Below are 19,020 nucleotides of genomic sequence, written 5' to 3' on the forward strand. Positions count from 1 at the left end.
AGACATGCACAGTTTTCTTCACAAGAAATTCTAGCTGGGAACCTCAATCATTATAATCCTACTGAGTTTCCTATAAATTCCTCTAGATACAGATATCTGTGAATGGATACATGAACAATTAGAAAAAGACAGTGAGAAATAAGTGTACATTCTAAACTCATAACATGCTAATCACGGGAAACTGAAAACTTATAGGATGCAACAACATGCTAGCTGGTCATTAATGTGCATTGCTAACCTTCAGCACAGAAGTTGGACTAGTTTTGAGGGGAAATAATTAGGAGCTGTTCATCTGAATGATAATGAGTTTAAGGCCACAAAACTCCCCAATAAAACTTAGACCACTGAAAGTGGGAAACAGTAAATGTATTTCCGAGTTAAGTAAGTGTCCTACATTTTTGAAGAATTAAAGGAACTGTTATTCCCAGAGAATATCTTGATCAAGTTTTTTTTTTTCTGTTCCCTCAGTTTAGGAACACTGGCTGCCAATCAACAGGCACGAACTGTGGTGGAGTTTACACCTTACAGGCTTGGTAAACATCGGCTCCTGGCCAACTTTGGATGCCACAAGTTTGCCTACTGCAAGGGATGTGCCAGTACTGAGGTGTGTAACCCAGTGGGCCAGAACGGCACGTTGCCCCTGAACCAGAACGGATCACTCCATGTTTGTGAAAATGGCTCCCTGCCAGCCAACAGCTCTGCCTCCGTCCCTGCAGGGGACCCTGGGTCCATGTGCGAGTATGTATGTATCCCGGTGTGCAACCCCAGCGCCAATGCGGGGGGACCACCTGTGTATGACTTTGTGTACCTCCCTGCAGGCCACCCCTTATGCAACTCCATTTGCAGCCCAGGCTTCAATCCGAGTGTTGCTCTTGGTTTAGATGCTGGCTGTGATCCTGGCTTCCGTGTTATATATGAGACCATGCCCGCCCCCACCTGTGTACCAGTGCCTGCCACCATGTATGGCTCTGTGCCCATCCCAGCATCCAACCCTGTGTGCACCTCAATGCCTCAAGTGATATTTGAGTCAGGGCCTGGGTCTGCACCCCAGCCTGGAGGGGGGCCAATGTCTTACTCTGTGTCCGTCCCAGCCGGCAATGCTGTGAATGCCCTGCTGAATCACTTCATGGCTGGCTCCAGCCCCAGCTCCGCACCCCATGCAGTCCCTACCCATGTGTCTGCCTCGCCATCGCACCCCATGTGCTCTCCAGCACCCCACTCTGTGCCACCGCCAGCAGCTCTTGCCGGCAGTGTTTCTGCTGCCTCACTCTCCCACATCTGTGGCCCTGCACCCTCTCCAACATCTCAGCCCATGTGCAGCTCCATGGTCACCCTTCCACCTCAACCCAATGTGGGTGGCCCTGTCGCCCGCACCGTGTGCTCCCCAGGGCCATGTGCAGGCGCATCCCCTGTGCCCCTTGTGGCGCAGAGCTCTGCCTCAGTGCTACACCTGGCCAACACAGTGTCCCATACAGCTCCTCGCCCYGTGGGACCCCCAGCAGCCCACTCGCTGTGCACCCCATCCACCTTCTCCGTGACGGCCGCAGCAGCTGGCTCTCCAGCCTCGCGCCTGGAGGACATGTCGACATCAAGCTGCTTCGTGTGCCCCCCGACGCTGCGTGCTGTGGGGGCCGCCACGGCCCGCTCTGTGTGCACACCGGCATCTCGCCCTGCCTCGCGGGCCTTGTGCGCCCCAGCGTCCCGCTCCCTCTGCGGCCTGCAGTGGGGTCCCTCATCCAACGCCGCCTCGCGCTCGGCTTCGCACTCCACCTGGGCCCCCGCCTCACGCGCAGCATGGGGCACCGTGGTGCGCTCTGCCCTCACCCCCCTGCCCCGCACGTCCTACAGCGCCCTCTCCCGCGGTGCCTACAATACCCTCTCCCGCTCCTCCTACAACAACGTCTTCTCCCGCTCTGCCTATGGCACCCTGCCCCGCTCCACCTCGCCCTCGGCGTATGCCACCCTGCCCCGCGTAGCATCCCACTCCGCATACACCCCACTGCCTCGCTCGGCGTCCCGCTCTGCGTGGAGCCCAAATAAGAGCACACTCACCTACTTCAAACGCAAATACGTGTAAGTGAGAGCAAGCCCACCACAAGCCCAAGCAAGCAAATTCAAGTCTGTGCGCAGATGCTTTGAAAAAAAACTTAGGTGTAGGGTAATGGAAAGCAGCATATGTAGTCTTGAGTATTTATCCACACGTTTGAGATGTGCCAGAAAGCAGACTGCTACCCAGTGATAGAGTATTTGCTGTAATACTTGCGTGTCCTGAGGTGCGATACAGTGTTAATGAGGAATGGACATGCTCCCTGTGGAGCCATGGTGACAACAGTCGCGCAGTGCAGGTAATAGGACTTACTTGCCCAGTCAAGTTGTTTTTACAAACCATATTCTTTCACTCTCTTTTCTCTTGATTTCTTGCCATGCATATATCTCATATCTCCCTGGGCTGCAGCTCTCATAGCAAAGCTGTCTCTCTACATGCAATGTGCTGTCCTTGGGATTCTTTAGAGGAATGGTTACAGACCTCCTGTACAATATACCTTGCAGACACTGGGTCCCTGATGTTGTTTTGGCTCAGGCCAGCTCTGCATGCAGTCATAGTTCCCCAGTTCTGTTGTAATGAAAATTGTGGAAGCCACAGAGTAAGCTAAATCATTACAAATCATCTGAACTGCTAAAAAGGGGAAAAAGATGCTTGCAATAAATTCGGTATAACTTTTTCTGATGTATTACAGTTACAATATCTGGAATACAAAGGTCAAATTAGAGAGCTGCAAAGCTCAATGGGTGTTTAATGCCAGTTCATTGGCATTCACAGCTGATTTTTTTTAAGAGCATAAGCCAAGATTTTCTTTCATGTATCATATGCCTTTAGGTTTGTAAGAAAAATATCTAATTCCGATTATACTTTGTGATTTGGTATAGGGAAATTTTTGTCACCATGCTTGAGTTAGAGCAAGAGGTATCATGGCATCCTTTCTTTCCTCACCTCTGCTCCCAACAATTTTATGATGCTCCCAACTGTTACAAAGATGAACAAAAATGTGCCATAATTTATTCAGTTAAATAGTTTCATCTTTCACAATTTTTAGGAATCCAAATCACATATTAATATAGTGGACCTGTTCTCAAGTTATCTGTTTTATCCTCTGTTTATGTCTTACAAGAGTTTTGCTGAGGCACTGCCCTAAATCTCCATTGTTTTCTTCTAGTGCTCCATTATTTTTAGTAGAATTTTTAGTAGGATTTTGCGGGAAAGTTTTTTCCTGGTTCTGCACCCTCTTTGTTAATGTAGCAATAATATTTCAGCAGTGTCCCTGTTTTCGAATGTCTATGCATTGTGGTAGAGCAGGTAGAGCAATGTTCTGGGGAATCTAGAAAGTTGTGCTGTCAGACAGTATCTATGAATGCATTAGCTATGTCTGTTAAATCGCAAGTGTCAGTATAGTAGGAGAAATCTTTGCCTGGATAACTGGATAACTGTAGTTGAGTGGTAATGATTATGGCTTTTTTTTTTTTTTTTTTAATAGTCTACATTGGGTATTTGCTGAGAATTTCATTGCCCAATTGACAATAAAAATAGGTGTTTAAAAACACTGTAATTCTGTTTTTTTTTCTTGCACTACCTCTTCAAAGGTGGGAAATAATCTCCCTAGATGCTCTGGAATGTGTAATCTTCCTTCCACTCCTTTTCTATTCTGTCTCATTTTCCTTAAAATCTGAATCCAAAGTTTTGAAATAGGAAATCTATAGATTTCCCCTAATGTCAGAGCCTACTTATCTTTGAAATACCAATTATGGTGTTTAGGTGAAAAATTCAACTTTCTTCTTTTCTCATAATACAGCTTTCCACTTACAGAGGCTGCATGATTTTCTTTTCTCCCTGCTTTCATGGGGGAACTTTTCCTGCCAATAACAGAAGTGCCAAACTGAACAAATCACTCTGCTAAGTGATAGAGGAAGAGACGTAAAAGACACCAACACTGTTTTTTAAGGAAACATTTATTATGTGGAAACTACATCATCACTAAATAACACTCCATGTTTCTTCTCCTTACTACGATTTGACTTCACTGATTTTCCACATTTCTGTGAATGATCATGATTCTGTATGACTGAAGCTGCCAAGGTTTGGTTCCAACATATTACTAGTAAAGGAGATATGCACATGTGCATAAATACTGCTTCCCAACTCCTTGCATCTTCCATGTTGTGTATACATTTCATGTGAAAACCATAGCAAGTCCATCATAAATAAGGTCTTGGAGTCCTATATAAATCCTTTGAATATTCTAGTATTAATAAAATAGAGTATGTTGCCACATACATTACAGTAAGAATGGAAGTTAAAAAAGTTACAGTACTGTGAGTACTGTACTTTATTTTTTTGTTCATGAAACTGAAATTTTTTTTTGAGAGAAGAAAATCTCAGGACAACTTGAGATTCTGAGAAGTTCTGAGAAGAACATAATTCTGAGTTCTTATCCCTAACAGTGCATTAGATTATTAATTTTTTTCTGATGAAAAGTTATGAAAATATAGCTGCATATAAAGAGTTTCAAACATTAAATGCTATAGACTTGTGATTCTTTTGACTGTTGCTGGTAACATACCATAAATGCAATGTGCCTGACTGAAATGTGATTTATTTTTATATATTTCCTTACCTGCAAGAAACATATTGAAATTTATAGCTCAGTGAATCAATTTCCTGCCAAGTATTAGCTACAGAGGTAATTTAAATTTGATGTATTGTATCAAACTAGAAGATTAAGTTAAAGAAACACTATATTCATTTTACTTTTTGTTATAGAACAAAAAAAAATAGCATATCTTATAAAGTATATAAAAATACCAAAATGAAATGTGCTGGCCAGGCAAATATGTATAAAATATTTAAAAAAATACAAAACACAATAAGGATTTCTGCTTTTTTTTTTGAATGCACTACTTTTATGTTATATATTGTATATTTCTATTATTTTTGATTTTTGAAAACTGTATAATTTTCACAGTGCATTCACAAAGATGAGAATCTTTGTGATTCCTAACCAGGGAAGGTCTTTATTAATGGAAGACAATCCTACTCAAAGATTTTACAGGAATCCTTCTTCTTTGTTTCTTTTGTTTTATCTGCTAAGAGGAAATACTTCCACGCCTTTTTAATAGTCTTGCTGCATAATCTTATTAAAGCTTTTTAATTCTTTGTTTTGCCCCACATGTTTTATTACATGATAATTATGCCTGTAAAGCCATTTTTACGGGATAATTTTATGGTTCTATGACTAACATCAGAATAAGGGTTTTGTGCAGGAGACTCATGCCAGACTGAAAACAAAGTGTTCCCTGCTGAGAGATCAAATGCAGAGTGTGTTTGTAGCTGAGCTGTTGTTACTACTTACAGGCTTGTTTATAATAACATTTTAAACCTGCTACCAAATTCATTTGGATGTTAAATGTATTGGTTTGATACTACCTGGAAACACCTGCCCAGCTTTTCATCGCACAATTTTTTTTTTTTTCCTGTTCTGCTCTCCTGAGAAAAATTGACATCAGTGGTGCTCACTAGACTTCTTTAGATATCTGGGTAGCCTGGGTTTATCCCATTTGTTGATTTCTTCAGATCATATATGAATGGCATGCATTATGCATTTTCTCTATCGGGCGTATATATAGGATCTATCAGTACTTTATGCCCTGAACAAAGAACATTCAGTGCAACTAATAAATCAGTTACAGAAATTAATAAAATGCAATACTTTCTATGAAATACTATCTTTATGATAGAGAGTGTTTATTATGTAAAGAAACTTCAAAACGATATGCCACTTATTTTTATACATTTTCTCTCCCAGAATTCCTTTGTTTTTAAATTTCTATTAGACCAATTAGGCATAGAGAAATTGGATGTTTGGTATAAATATTATGAATATTTTCTTGCTCTTTCAATACACTGAAGGACCTAATCCATCATCTGCAGTACTCCCTGAGTCTAGAGCGTAGACGGTGGATATTAACCCTGACCTATGAATGCTCTGTAATCCTGGCTGTGCTTAATGTAACCTCTTTGTCTTCTAATTTTGCCTATCTTCTAATTCCATTTTGCCCTTTTTTTTTTTTTTTCCTGACCTTCATCCCTTTTTTATGTAGGTGGAATTATTAGAATAGCTAGAGGCTACTCAGATGCAAATACCAAAATTGCTACAGTAGCTTTCAGTGGGTGTTTCAGAGGCTCTAATAGGCAATATCGTCTTCGAAGCACAAACATTTTAAGGTGGAGAGAATACTGAGGTTTTTGTAATGATCTTGTTTATTTCCTCTAGGTGCTCTGAGTCTATTATACAAAAACCTGAATCATTAAGGGTCCCAACTGCACGTTAGCAGAATATTAACATACGCGCTTTTCTGCATCACTGAGTGAGGCCATTTGCCAAGGACAATATCAATGCCGAAGGAATGATAAACAGGATTTATTAAGATCTGCTCTAATATAACCTCACAAAGCAACTTAACGTGCTCTTTTAAAACTAGGTATAAAGYTTATTCAAAGACAATGGACCAAATCCAAATAAGAAGGAAAAGACTTATCTGGTAAAAAAGGCAAAAATTGTGCCACAACTACCCCAGATTAAAATTCTGAATATTTGATGATAGATGCTGCTTAGTCCTGGAAGCATCCTAACTCTTTATGATGGTCATTGTTTCCTTAAAAGACTTCGGGTGCCTGGATTTGAGTTCTCAAAGGTATAGATTTGTGTCCCAGCATATTTGTTCCTCAGTCAGGAGACTGGACTGTTCTATATATGTTTACCCTGTATTTGACTGTCTCTCAGGTGAATAAAAAATATCCTGGCTACCTTTCAGTAACTGCAGGTTCCTGATCTGAGCCACTGACACTCACCATCCACAAAACATCACATTCTCTCTTTACTTTGAAGGAAAATGAGTGCCCAAGCAGGAAGACATTTTGTGCTACAATGATTCTGTAGGAGTGCTTTTTACAAAAAAAAAAAAAAAAAAAAAAAAACCACTTTTTTTCTACAAAAAAAATTTGCCTGCTCAAAAGAACTTTCCTAATCAATTCTTCCCATAGCGAAGATCACTCTTTGTACTCTACTGAATGAAGTTCATGGAAGGAGGTTCATTCATATCTGTCACTGTAGACTGGCTTAAGGCAACTCTGAGCTGATGAAACTATCATTTTTAGAGGATGACAGCCACTCAGCATCTGAAAAGGATTTATGCCAATGGAGGATGAAAGGAGTGAGGACTTCCAAGCCAGTATTTACATGAATAAAACTGTAAATATAAAAAAGTAAACATTTTTCTGCCATAAATACATTTATTTCTTAGGTACTTTATTTCAAAGCTTGATCTATACATAGCTGGTTAGCAAGAAGTTGTCAGCTAGAAGATTGAGTTTGTAAAGATACAAATTTGAATTTCTTTCAGATGTAATATTTAGTTTCTCTGTTTTAGCTGTTTGAGTTTTCTAAAGCTGAGAATAGGAAGTAAATCTGAAAGCCTTCCCTCAGGCATTGCCTTTCATGATAAGATTCTTTTATAGTTAAAAAAAAAAAAAAAAAAAAAAAAAAGGATTTCTACCTGCATAAAAATATAAAATTTGGTAGCAAAATGTTAGTTACATATAAAAATTCCACGCAGATTCCAAACACTCTGCAGTCTGCAGTCAGGGCAGAAGAGAGTCTCAATCACTTACAGAAGATCAATGAATGCGTTCAGTTCTGTGGGACCTCCAACCTCCATGGCAAAATGATGGACAGATTACCTGGACAGACAGGTGCAGAATCTAGTAAATAGGGAAGCTTTGGAGAGAATTTCTAATTTCTTAGAGTTATTTGGTAATCTGTATTATAGGTTAAGTGGTGGAAATATTAAATAATTCATGTTATTTTGATCAGAAAGAGCTAAGTAATATTAACTTCTCTTTATGATCTGATTATTTTTTTCAGTAGAACACAGTCAAATGTTTTAAATGAGGTAAAACAATACTACTACTGTTATTAACAAAAGTAACATAAAAATAAGCTACTGAATGTGTGGATGATACCTTCTTTTAAAGCTTGTAATTTAATGATAACATTTTTATTAAAGATTAGATTTTTCTCAGCGGGTCCTTGAGTTTCTGCTGCCAGAGCTGTTCTGCTCCCGTGTTGGAAGCCATGGGACCTTCCCCTGTTGGGGGGGACCCTCCCAGCCAGTTTCTGCCACCTTTGCCCTCAGCTCCTGGTCCCCTCCCTGGCTGCCCACCCTCACCACTCCCAAATTTGCATGCTCATCTCAATACAGAATTTTAGTTTTTGCTCTTTTCTCCTAGAATCAATATTTCCTTGATATTCCCTTTTCCTATTCCCATTTCCCCCAGATATGCCCTTGGAAATCTGTTGTTATTTTGGATTTGTCATCACATGGAACAAAGCTACTGACATTTAAAATTCTGTTTTAAGGATATCTTTCTTTCATGGCTATTTCATGGCTGGGTACGGTTCCCAGAGATGTCATTGTTCATCATACCATGGATTTAGCAGGACAAGGAGAAACCTGAGAGGTTGTAGAGGATGATCTCACTGCGGCATGGAGGTATGAAGCCATAATATTAATGCCTGAACACTTAAATAAATGTACTCTAAGTGTAATATTCACTGCCTACATTTCAGAAAGGCTTTCACCATATATCTTTTTTTTTTTTTCATTAGCAATATACCATCTTCTTTATTAGTCATATATCAGGTACATGGTAAGTATTTATTATAATCTCTCTGGGCTAGAAATATCTTTCACGAAGAAAATTAACTTAATATATTGACACAGAAATATACTAATTACCGTCAAAATCCCCAGAAAAAAATGAGATAACATAGAGCTTTGGCAAAGAGATGTTAGTATCTCTACCTCCAATAACTTTTCATCCTGAACTACTAGGGCCTGAACTACAGGCCCGAGTCAGGGTTGACTTACAGATGGACCCGGCGCTGCCTTTGTAGAAGTTCAACTGTAGAAGTGCTAGTGCTAACTTACATGTAGGCCAGCCAGACTGCTTATATTAATCTGCACTTAGGCTAATAAAGCTGTAACTTTTGTAGGCTCTCGTGCAAGTGTTTTTGACCTTGAAGGGAACCCTCCCATTCAAAGCTGGGGCTCAGGCCAAGTCCCAGTCCCCAGTGATAGGGGAAGTGGGTCACACTAGATACCACACACACACCGCTCACAAGGAAAATGTATTTTTTTCTGATTTGGTTCTATAAAAGCTGGACCCTCTTGCACTGACTTAAGAGACCTCACTTATGGGAGACCTCCCAATTGCTGTGAAGGTTTCTCCAAATCCTCACTGCTACAGGGGACTCCCGCAACTGCGGATCTGAATGTAACGTATTTAGGTAACATATTTAGGCAATTGGTGATGCATCTTAATTACTATTTTCTTCCTCATATAAATAAGTGCCTTATCTTGCTTATTTTGTCTGTTGCTAAAACCCAGCACATAGTAAGCATATTTTTTTGTTAGATGCATCATTTCATTTCTGTATATTTAATATTAACAATAAATACGACCATTCTTTCCCTTGATTCTTGGTTGTCTGGCTCTTTCTGCCATCCCCCCTTTGATTGGCAAAATACATCCTTGATATGCTCCGGTGAAGAATAAATATCAGTCACAKTCTTAATTATATTCAAATATTGAAAATGCTAATGTGCCTCAAATATATAGAGTAGACTTTTAGAAAGAAACAACTAGAATTATAATAATAATAAACTGCTATTATACTTGAACCATGCAAATATTTTCTGGATGAAAAAGTACAGTTATCTGATGTTCTCAAAGACTTTTTCCCCTCTCCCTCCAGAACTTTGTTCTATAATAATATCTGGATTTTCAATTATGAATCAGTTATTCTTGTTATCAGTAGTAATACTTTTGCTGTTATTATTATTAATAATAATATCATTATTAATATTATTAATATTAAAATTATTATTATTATTATTATTAATAATAACAATCTGGCAGATTAGGTCCCCTGATGTACAGAAGAGAAAACTTACAGAAACTGAGAAGAATGAATTAAGCAGACTGCATCAATGATAACTTTGTAGTGATGAAGTTCCCCTGCTGAAACCCAACCTACATATCAATATCAGAGGTTCCCATAGAGTGAATCTGTCTAAAAAAAAATTCCATTCCTTATTCCAAGGACAATATACCAAATGCTTTTTAAACTACCTCAAAAGAAATACTGAGTAGAAGCGGAAATTTTGAGGGCTGCAGGTTACACAGGCTCAGATATTAATAATTGTTTTAATGTAGAGGTTAATGTATAGGAGGCCACTTGGCCAGCATCATCTCTAAATTTTATCTGTATCTGTTCATAATAATTTTAATAATTCAAACATACAAACGAACAAACAACAACCACCACCCAACCAACAAACACCAGCAGCAACAACATCAAAGAACAGAAAAGGTTTTTAGGGCAGAATCAGGAAAACAGGGGTTATCTGATCTCAGGCTAATTCCCTAAAAACTTGRCTATTGAGCCATGTTCATTGTCATTTCATAACTCAGACAGTTTTGTACCTCTGGGGTTTTCTTCATTTCAGGAGGATATTTTTGTTGTTGTTTCAGATTGAAAGGTGAATGGTATGTGACACAAAACACTGTAATGAAGAGCTGTATCATTCTCCTGGCTAAGGATACCTCCATCTATCTACTCACTACTTAGTAGTCCACTGAATAGAAGAACTAACATCATYTCATCCTCCTTAAAGGAAAACAATAGCTGTATTTCAAAGGAAGATCAACTCTATCAGGGCCACGTGTGCTGAAGAATGCCGATCTTGCGAATTTTGACCTGGTTTTGGTATGAGCCAACTGCTTACGCTACTCAGCTCTGGCAAGAGTGGGATATGCCCAGAAATGTGAGTGTAAGGTCAGATTGGTGAGCTTTAAAGAAAAATATGACAGGTATGGGAGTTTGGTGCCTTCAAGTTTAAGTCCTCAGACCTGTGAATGCAAGTACCTGTATTTGCCAATGTCTCACTTTAAGAGTTTAAGCTCACAGTTTAACTTTAATTCAGAAAAAGAATTAAATAGGCAAAGAAAAAGAATGCCAGGATAATTTTTATGGCAGAAGATACCTGAATCTATCTTATTACTTATGCTGGAAAAAGGAGCTRGACTGAAAAATCTCACAGTTAATGAACTATTTATAGAATTCCATCTGCTCTCTTGTAAGACTCATTTGGCTAAAGTCTGCAACCTTTTTTTTTTTTTTAAATTAATAAACAGTACAAGAAATTCTCAGAATACTTAAGAAAGACTTTGTTGTTGTTGATGATGTTAATGTCTATGCCGTTGTGAATTTAATCATGTTCCTTTGTGAATCTTTGAAACTTTTCAGTGTTCTACTCTTGTTTTACAAAAATTACTGTCATCTAGTTTGGGAAAAAAATATTATTTAATTAAGTCAAATAAAGAGCACATGTAGCAGAAAGTTCAAAACTGCTCATAACTATTTTATGGAAATATATTCATGAAAATCAGAGAAGAAAAAAAAAGGAAAGGAAAGGAAAGGAAAGGAAAGGAAAGGAAAGGAAAGGAAAGGAAAGGAAAGGAAAGGAAAGGAAAGGAACAATTCTACTTATTTATATATGTATAGATATATATATGTACGTATATATATGTGTGTATACACATAAACAGAGAAGTCAGAATATGGAGCTACCTTCTGAGGAGATTACTGACTGCATTGCCTGCTGTGCTCAGTTTGTATAGATCATACTTTGTGCCTCTTGATCATTCTTTGTGCCTCCACAAGTTATTTCTACGTACCTTTGCAAACAGTGTATGTGAATGAAAATTTCTGAAGCAGAACATTTGGTGCAGAGAAGTCAGGGTCCTCTGAATATATATTTCAAGAGTGTGTGTTAGTGCTGCTCTTCTACGTCAGTTCACCCAAAGGAATATTCTTCATATGTCCTGACATCACTTTGCAAAATAAACCACAGTTCTTAACTGAGATTTGAGAGATCAGCTTCAGGAGCACAACTCTGATCCATATTAAAATTCTAGTGTAAATCACCCAAAATATTGCTAAATGTGTGCTGTATATACCACACAGTAGTCGTGCAGTACGCAGGATCGGACTTGCTGCTGAGCAATGCATTCACTAAGGCTTCTGTTTGTTGTCAGTTGGGGARCTTTTGGCTGGCATATAATTTTACTGTTACTCTTGCATCATGTTAAAATATTAGTCTATGAAATATGTCTTTTCATGAACACTTTTAAAGTTCTTTCTTTGACTGTGAGTTCAGAAGTAACTGTTTGTGGCTGCTTGAAGAGGCATGATTTTTCACTATTGATTTTTTTTTTGCATAGCAGACTAYGTCATGCTGTGTCCTGTCAGCATGTCGTTAAAAAATGCTGCAAACATATTCATTCACCAGCTGGAAACACTGCATATGCCGTGCCTTGAATTCATGCTCTGGTAAAGGAATATAATTTCACTCAAGTTCAGGGCCTGATGACCAAAATAGTTTCTGATCCACACAAAACATTTAACTGCAAGATTTCTGTCAGAAGTAATTCCTTACTTTAACTGCTTTTTAATAGCATCTGAGATAAGTTCAGTATTTCATGCATACAAAAGCTTGCTGAAAACCTAAACAAATATATGAACACACAAACAAACAAAAAAACATCTGTTTTACATTTCAGAATAGTTCAAACCTACACAATTAGGTCAAGAAAATATAAAAAGTGCTATGATCAGATATCCAAGCCACCGAAACTCTCTGTCAATACRTACAGAAAGCTATGCCCCTCCTTGCTCTACTAGCAAGATCCTCCAGACACGACTGAAGTTAGCATTACTTTCTCAAGCAAGTTTATGAGCAAGTACAGGGTGCGGCATCACCTGAAATATTTGCATTTTATGAATGTGACATACATGAAGAATCTTCTGTTTTCGAGTATAAACACCACTGAGGAGAGACAGTGGTAGCTGAGTTGTGTCATCAAACAGGGTAGCAGCACCRGCTGTAGAGAAACTAAATCCTGCTTCATGTCCTGGTGGAGTGTGACGTACTGCCAACAGAAGAAGGAAATAGAAATATGCTAGGGAGAGAAGGGTAATAAACATGCTCTCAGCTCACTTTCTGCCTCTCCATGTACAAAGGCAAAATCTATGTCCAGTCCTACCAAAATGGTCTCCATATTTCTCATGTTCATTCTTTATTTACTATATATTTCAACCTAAAAAGAATATACATTTTAAGGCAATTTTACAAACACATTTTGATCAAGTATTCAATTGTGTGAAAAAATGTTTTGCAGTTAACGGAGTAAAATAGAACAGGTATAGCTACAAAAATGATGTGACTCACTGTAGTTTTTTATGTCTCAGCTGAAATTAATCTTTCTCAATGAAAACAGAGATGGAGGAAAAAGATGCAGAGGCAACAAATAGTTATTAATCCCAGTGCACAGGGAGAGACTGGACAGGCACTGGCCAAATGGTTATTAAGCTACAACAGAGGGGAAAGCAGCTACTTAAGTTAGCCAAGGTGCTTAGCTGAGCAAGGAGAGAGGGTGATAAGAAATCGGTGAAACTTAAAGCACCAGGGAAGACTGGAGATAGGGTGACCTGACAGTTGGTAATGAGTGTGCAGGGGAAAGCGAACAATGACACAAGTGGCRTGTTCAAAGCATAAAATGAAGACAGGAACTGCTTCACATTCCCTGCTAATGGACTACAGGCGTGTTGTCAGAATTGTTCGGTATTTTTTACAGAAACAAAGACTGGAAACTGTAATGAGAGGGACTGAGTCTGTACGAAGACTACTAACAAGGCTGCCTGAGGGATGGGGAATCCAGCTGGGAGCTCTGGAATTGGTTTGTGTCTTGCAGTGCATAAGAAAAGGGGTTTACCTAGTGCAGCATGCAATCTGTACACGTCCAGCTTGTGGCACTAGAGTTTTATTTTATAAATAAACACTAATATGAARAGCAGCTTCACCTAACAAAACTGCGGAATTTAATCTTTCGGGTTATTTGAGAATAAAAATAGTGTACATTTGATTTTAATATAAGGTAGCTGTCTGTTAGCTGATATCAAAAAGATTTAATTTTGTAATTGAAAGATATGTCCAAATGTCAGTATTTCTACTATGTAAATGTCTTTCTACTGAAAAAAAGTTGCAGCCCTCCTTTCCTAAATTTTACTCCTTAAATTTCCTCTTCCTCAAAGGAAAAATCGGGTCAAATTTGCTTCTGCAGCCTATTTCTTCCAAATTCTTCATCTCGGCATTCCAACCTATATAAAAAGGGAAAGAGTGATTGAGTGAGGTCAAGGAGTGTGTAAGGCATCAGAAGAAATGACGTTTTACTACCTAAACCATATTTATATGTCCAATTGCACAGCATGAGGGAGGAGGACACAAAACACTGCTCTTGTTGCTAATCCAGAGTAGATATTTTTTGCCTCTATGCAAAAAATCTTGCTGTCAAGAACTGAATGTTCAAAAAGGAGACAAAAGAATTCTAAAACTTTATTTGAATAAAGGGAGAGTTCACCAGGTATATCCCTGTGGGGCCTGGAGGATGCATCCCCCTTTGTAGCCTAATTTCCCAACAGAGGTGGCCCTCTCCTTTTCCCCACTGGCCAAGGTACTCAAAAGCTACAGCCTTCCCAGCCCTAGCTCCCTGTCTACAGGGAGCTCCCTGCCTCCCTCCATCTGTTCCCAGAGGTCACCTGACTCCTTTGTGCGTCCCCCACTCAGGGCTTGGCTCAGTCTCCCACCTGCAGATATTCCTCTGTAATATCTGTAAAGAAGGGGGCGCAATTTCCTCTTTTGTAAGGATACACACTTACAAATATTAACTAATAAAACTAGTCCTGGTGGTATCACATACTTTTCCCTCTATAATGTTCATTCATATTCTAGTCTTACAGAGTTAGTAGTGCAGTTTTATATTTTACTTTTATATTCTCTAAACACTTAATTAAYATCCTTTCCAAAACAAACAAGCAAATAAACAAAAATTAAAAGAGGGGTTCTGCATAAGGTTGCCTTACTACTGCTCAGGGAATTATTTTCTTGTGCTCAAAATCACGACTTCTATCTGAGTTTTCTGGGAGTCTATGGCAGATGCTGATTCTCACAGCAGATCTGCAGTACAGTTCAAAGCAGTTTAGGTTTGATTACCATAGCTCATGCCAGTTGGCAGCTTCTACAAGGGATCATTCATTAGTCAGACAAAGACTGCATGCAGTGCTTTTATATTTTTCCCAGATATTCCTCCCCATATTATCCATACAACTGCTGTAATGATGAGGTCGGATGTATTATTTTGCATCTGCTAAGCTTCCCCTTCTGCTGAGCGTACTCACAGCTGGTTTAATCAACTGATTTCTAGCCGTGTGCGGCTCTAGACCAGTCAAATAAACAAGAGCATCTGCTCAGTTGTTTATTCAATGTTTAGCTTAGTTTTCCAAAGAAAGATAGCCCTAATGTTTGCTGTTTGGGGATTTCTGCACATTTGATATTAGTGGGATTATTTGATGGAACAGTATAGTTATGAGTGGAATTGAAATGACTAGTTTAGCATATGTGAAATGTGATTTTAAGATAATGTGGTTTGTGGAAGTCTTAACAGAGCCAGTAATTTAGAATTTTGGACTCCTTTGGCTATAATATATATTGCCATATGGTAAGCAAGGGCAGCTGTATTTGAAATGAAATCCTGAAGTCGGAATATTTGATTTCTTGTTACTCTGTCCACTTTGTGTTTTCCAGTGATCAGCTTGACTTGGGTGGACAGGTTAAGTCCCAACTACGAGAATAACTGAAAGTCAAACTGAAATGATTTTCAACTTTGTAAGAAAATGTTACTACACTAGAGACATAATATTAGGTGGATCTCACCACCTAAATACATTTTAAGCAGTTCAGAAAGTCACATATTCTGTTCACATACCATCTACCTTCTTCATTTAAAAAAAAAAGAAAAAAAAGAAAAAGTGTTCATTGTACTGCATTTGATTTTTATATTATTATTTGGGCTACTGACTTTTTCTCAGAGAAAAAGAATGATAGCATTGCGGTATGACAGATGGACAAATTCTTCATGTCCCGGATTCATCCCCTTGTGGAGCAGCCCACTCCTGCTCTTCCCTGACACTCACTACCTTTCAGTAGACAAAGTGATCTTTCTTCATCAGCTCCGAATTTGCCRCATTGAGGAAGGCACTGGAAACCCAAAAGACCTCTAGGAAGAGCTAATAGGATTTAAACTCCAGGAACATGCCATRCCCTATTTACTTTTTTTGTGAAGTCATCCTGGAGTCTCCTATAAGTAATCCTAAATCTCCTACAGTCATCCTGGAGCCCAGMCTTGAGGTACACTAGCCAGACCTTGCTTATCCCAAGACAAGGTGACTGCTACTGATGCCACCTGCTCATCAAATCCTGTCTGTGAAGATGTGTCAGAGACGCTCTGGGAAGAAGTGTCCCAGAAAGGTACCTCTTAATTCTCTTCATCCTGGTCAGCTGAGCTGCTGCCTGCCTACAGCCATGGGAGATGTCCATGATGTGCATGAGAGGGTTCGCTTTTACGTCCAKGTTGTTTGTTTTTTTTGCCCTCCAGAAGAGGTCTCTTGCAGTGCTGGACTGTTGGTTGTAGCTGAGTTAGTGATACTTGACTGACTAATGGAGGTTCTTTGTACCTTAGTCGTTTATTTATGGCAAGAAAAGCTCAAGTGTCGCTGGCATTCATTGTGGATATACTGCAGATGTGAGGCCTAGAGGTTTTTTTCCCCTTCCTCATCAAGTCCTCCTCAGAAAAAGATCAGACAGTAACACAACTCCTGTAGGATGACAAGCTTATTATGTCAAGTCTGTCCAAAAGTAGTTGCTAGGTGTTCAGCCTTTCATAACAGCATTTTAAGTGTACTCAGAAGCAGATTACAGCCAGCATTATAATAATATGTTGAGTAATAGAGTAATATTTTAAATGTAACACCCGTGTAATGACATAAAGGCTGTAGGGTCTCATAAACACGTGGAAATGTCTGCAGCCAGTTGCAGTGTCCTCAGGACTTATTATGATTTACCTCTTATGTCCTCTTTCTTCTTTAGCACAGTCACTGAACTCATTCCCCACAGAAATGGGCAAATACTGAAAAGCCTTGTGCAGAATGAACTGCTTTATTGTGCATACTTGGTGTTTTTGATGTGTTTTGAAATTACAAATCTTATGTCAGCAATTCACAATAAAGGTATAGCACAGTGAAGTGTAGTAGTGATCACCTTTGTACAGAGAGGAAAAACTTTTGAAAACATTCAGCTTTCTAGGACACACAACTCAGCTATGTACTGAAGAGGTAAAATTCTGAAGACAAGTAAAAGTTTCTGTGCTGCAAATGTATTGAACATACATAATTCAGTGGCACTGGCCTTGGTAAATGACCATATGGTATTTCTACATCTGAGCCTGTAATTCAGACTGCACTTGCCAACTTGTTAGGCCGGTAGCACAATAACCCTTACCAGGCTCACTCCAAGGACTTCATGAGCTAAATTTAAAAGTGAATCAAGTTGCATTTGACAACAGTTGTAGTGAATCTAAGTCATATTGTTATCATGTCAATAAATTGGGAGAACTTCCTCACTTACTTTCCCCCTTAATGTGTCAAATACGCTTCTCATTTCACTTTTCTGTGTCACATTCTTCTAAGTGTTGCCCTTGCTGTTAGAAGGCATTCCACTCTTTTAATCTTTATTTTTTAACAGAGGGTAAGAATTCCTCAATTTGTCACTGAGTTTTGTAGTTTTTGCTTGTTTACTTGTCTTTGCTTTTTTCTTTTACATTTCTACTTTACTGCCTTGTACATTTCTACTTTACTGTCCATTACTAGTACACATACGTATGATATTGTATAGTGCAGTGATATTGCCAAAAGACAGAAAATAGATGAGATATGCTAGCAAAGTGTTTTTATAGGGCAGATCAGTTTACATTTGTGCAGTGATATGCTATCTGGAAACAAGTCTCCCTGCTGCTGGAGAGGTGGCAAAGCTCACTTTTGCACTAGCTGTCCCTCTGTCTGAGACAGTAGGGAGGGAAGGGAACATTCTGGAAGTAGACTAGGAGAAATGCAAAATGAAGTCAGACACTTGAACCTCCTGGATGCAGCTGCCTCTGCACATTTCCTTTTAGCCTCAAAAATGGTCACAAAACTTTAGGTCACAAAACTACAGATGACATCCTGCGATGACATGGATTTATAAAACTGAGAAGTCTGTATAGTGATTTTAAAATGATCAAGACTTAAAAATCTGCTAGCACAAGTAGGTGGCAGTAGACACATTCATATGATCACACAGATGATCAAACACACTATGCATTTTTCTATTGTTTAAGTAGTAAGGGTGCATGTTTAGGCATAATTAAGTTATTTTATATTAATCAATGTAAATTGATCAGAAAAGTCACATCACTTTGCAGATAAAAAACACTGACTTTTTTTTGTTAGTATCAATGATGATGGCAAGCCTCATTTTCTGGTTATTTATTTTGGATATAAAAGTAGCTGTGAAATCACTTCAATTGCATATAGAATTGTTTCATTACTGAAATCTGGCTTAGCCATTTCTTCCCCTGTAGAGAGAGAACTTGGTTATGAAGATTTCAGTTTGAAATCCAGATCCACTATTTCTCTCTTTGACAGAGTGAGTGGCAAGCCCTGGGCATTTACCTCATGACATCAACATCAGAAATGTCAGATACATAATACTTTCTCTCTAAAACAGTATACAAAAGCAAACCCATTAGTTTAGAGCCATTCATCTGAGCCATAAATGAGTKCATTCTTAAAAATGTTCTTTCTCTTTTTTATATGTATTTTTAAATTCTTTAACATGTCTGTGAAATCTTAGTAGTTTATAAAGATTTTTTTCTCTCATTTTAGAAATTGCTCTCTTATTTAGAAATTTAGA

At 38.7% G+C, this 19,020-nt stretch overlaps 1 protein-coding gene across 1 annotated transcript in view; it reads left to right on the forward strand.

Annotated features, from left to right (window-relative positions):
• The first annotated feature begins 2,319 nt into the window (after positions 1–2,319).
• Positions 2,320–19,020, forward strand: part of LOC112946766 — a 99,870-nt gene continuing 83,169 nt past the window's right edge. The window contains 1 exon segment of the mRNA XM_026038692.1: positions 2,320–2,345. Coding sequence (XP_025894477.1) covers positions 2,320–2,345 — 26 coding nt within the window.

This window comes from Nothoprocta perdicaria, unplaced genomic scaffold, assembly GCF_003342845.1.
Source record: "Nothoprocta perdicaria isolate Ctin4 unplaced genomic scaffold, notPer1 scaffold_216, whole genome shotgun sequence".
NCBI lineage: Eukaryota > Metazoa > Chordata > Aves > Tinamiformes > Tinamidae > Nothoprocta > Nothoprocta perdicaria.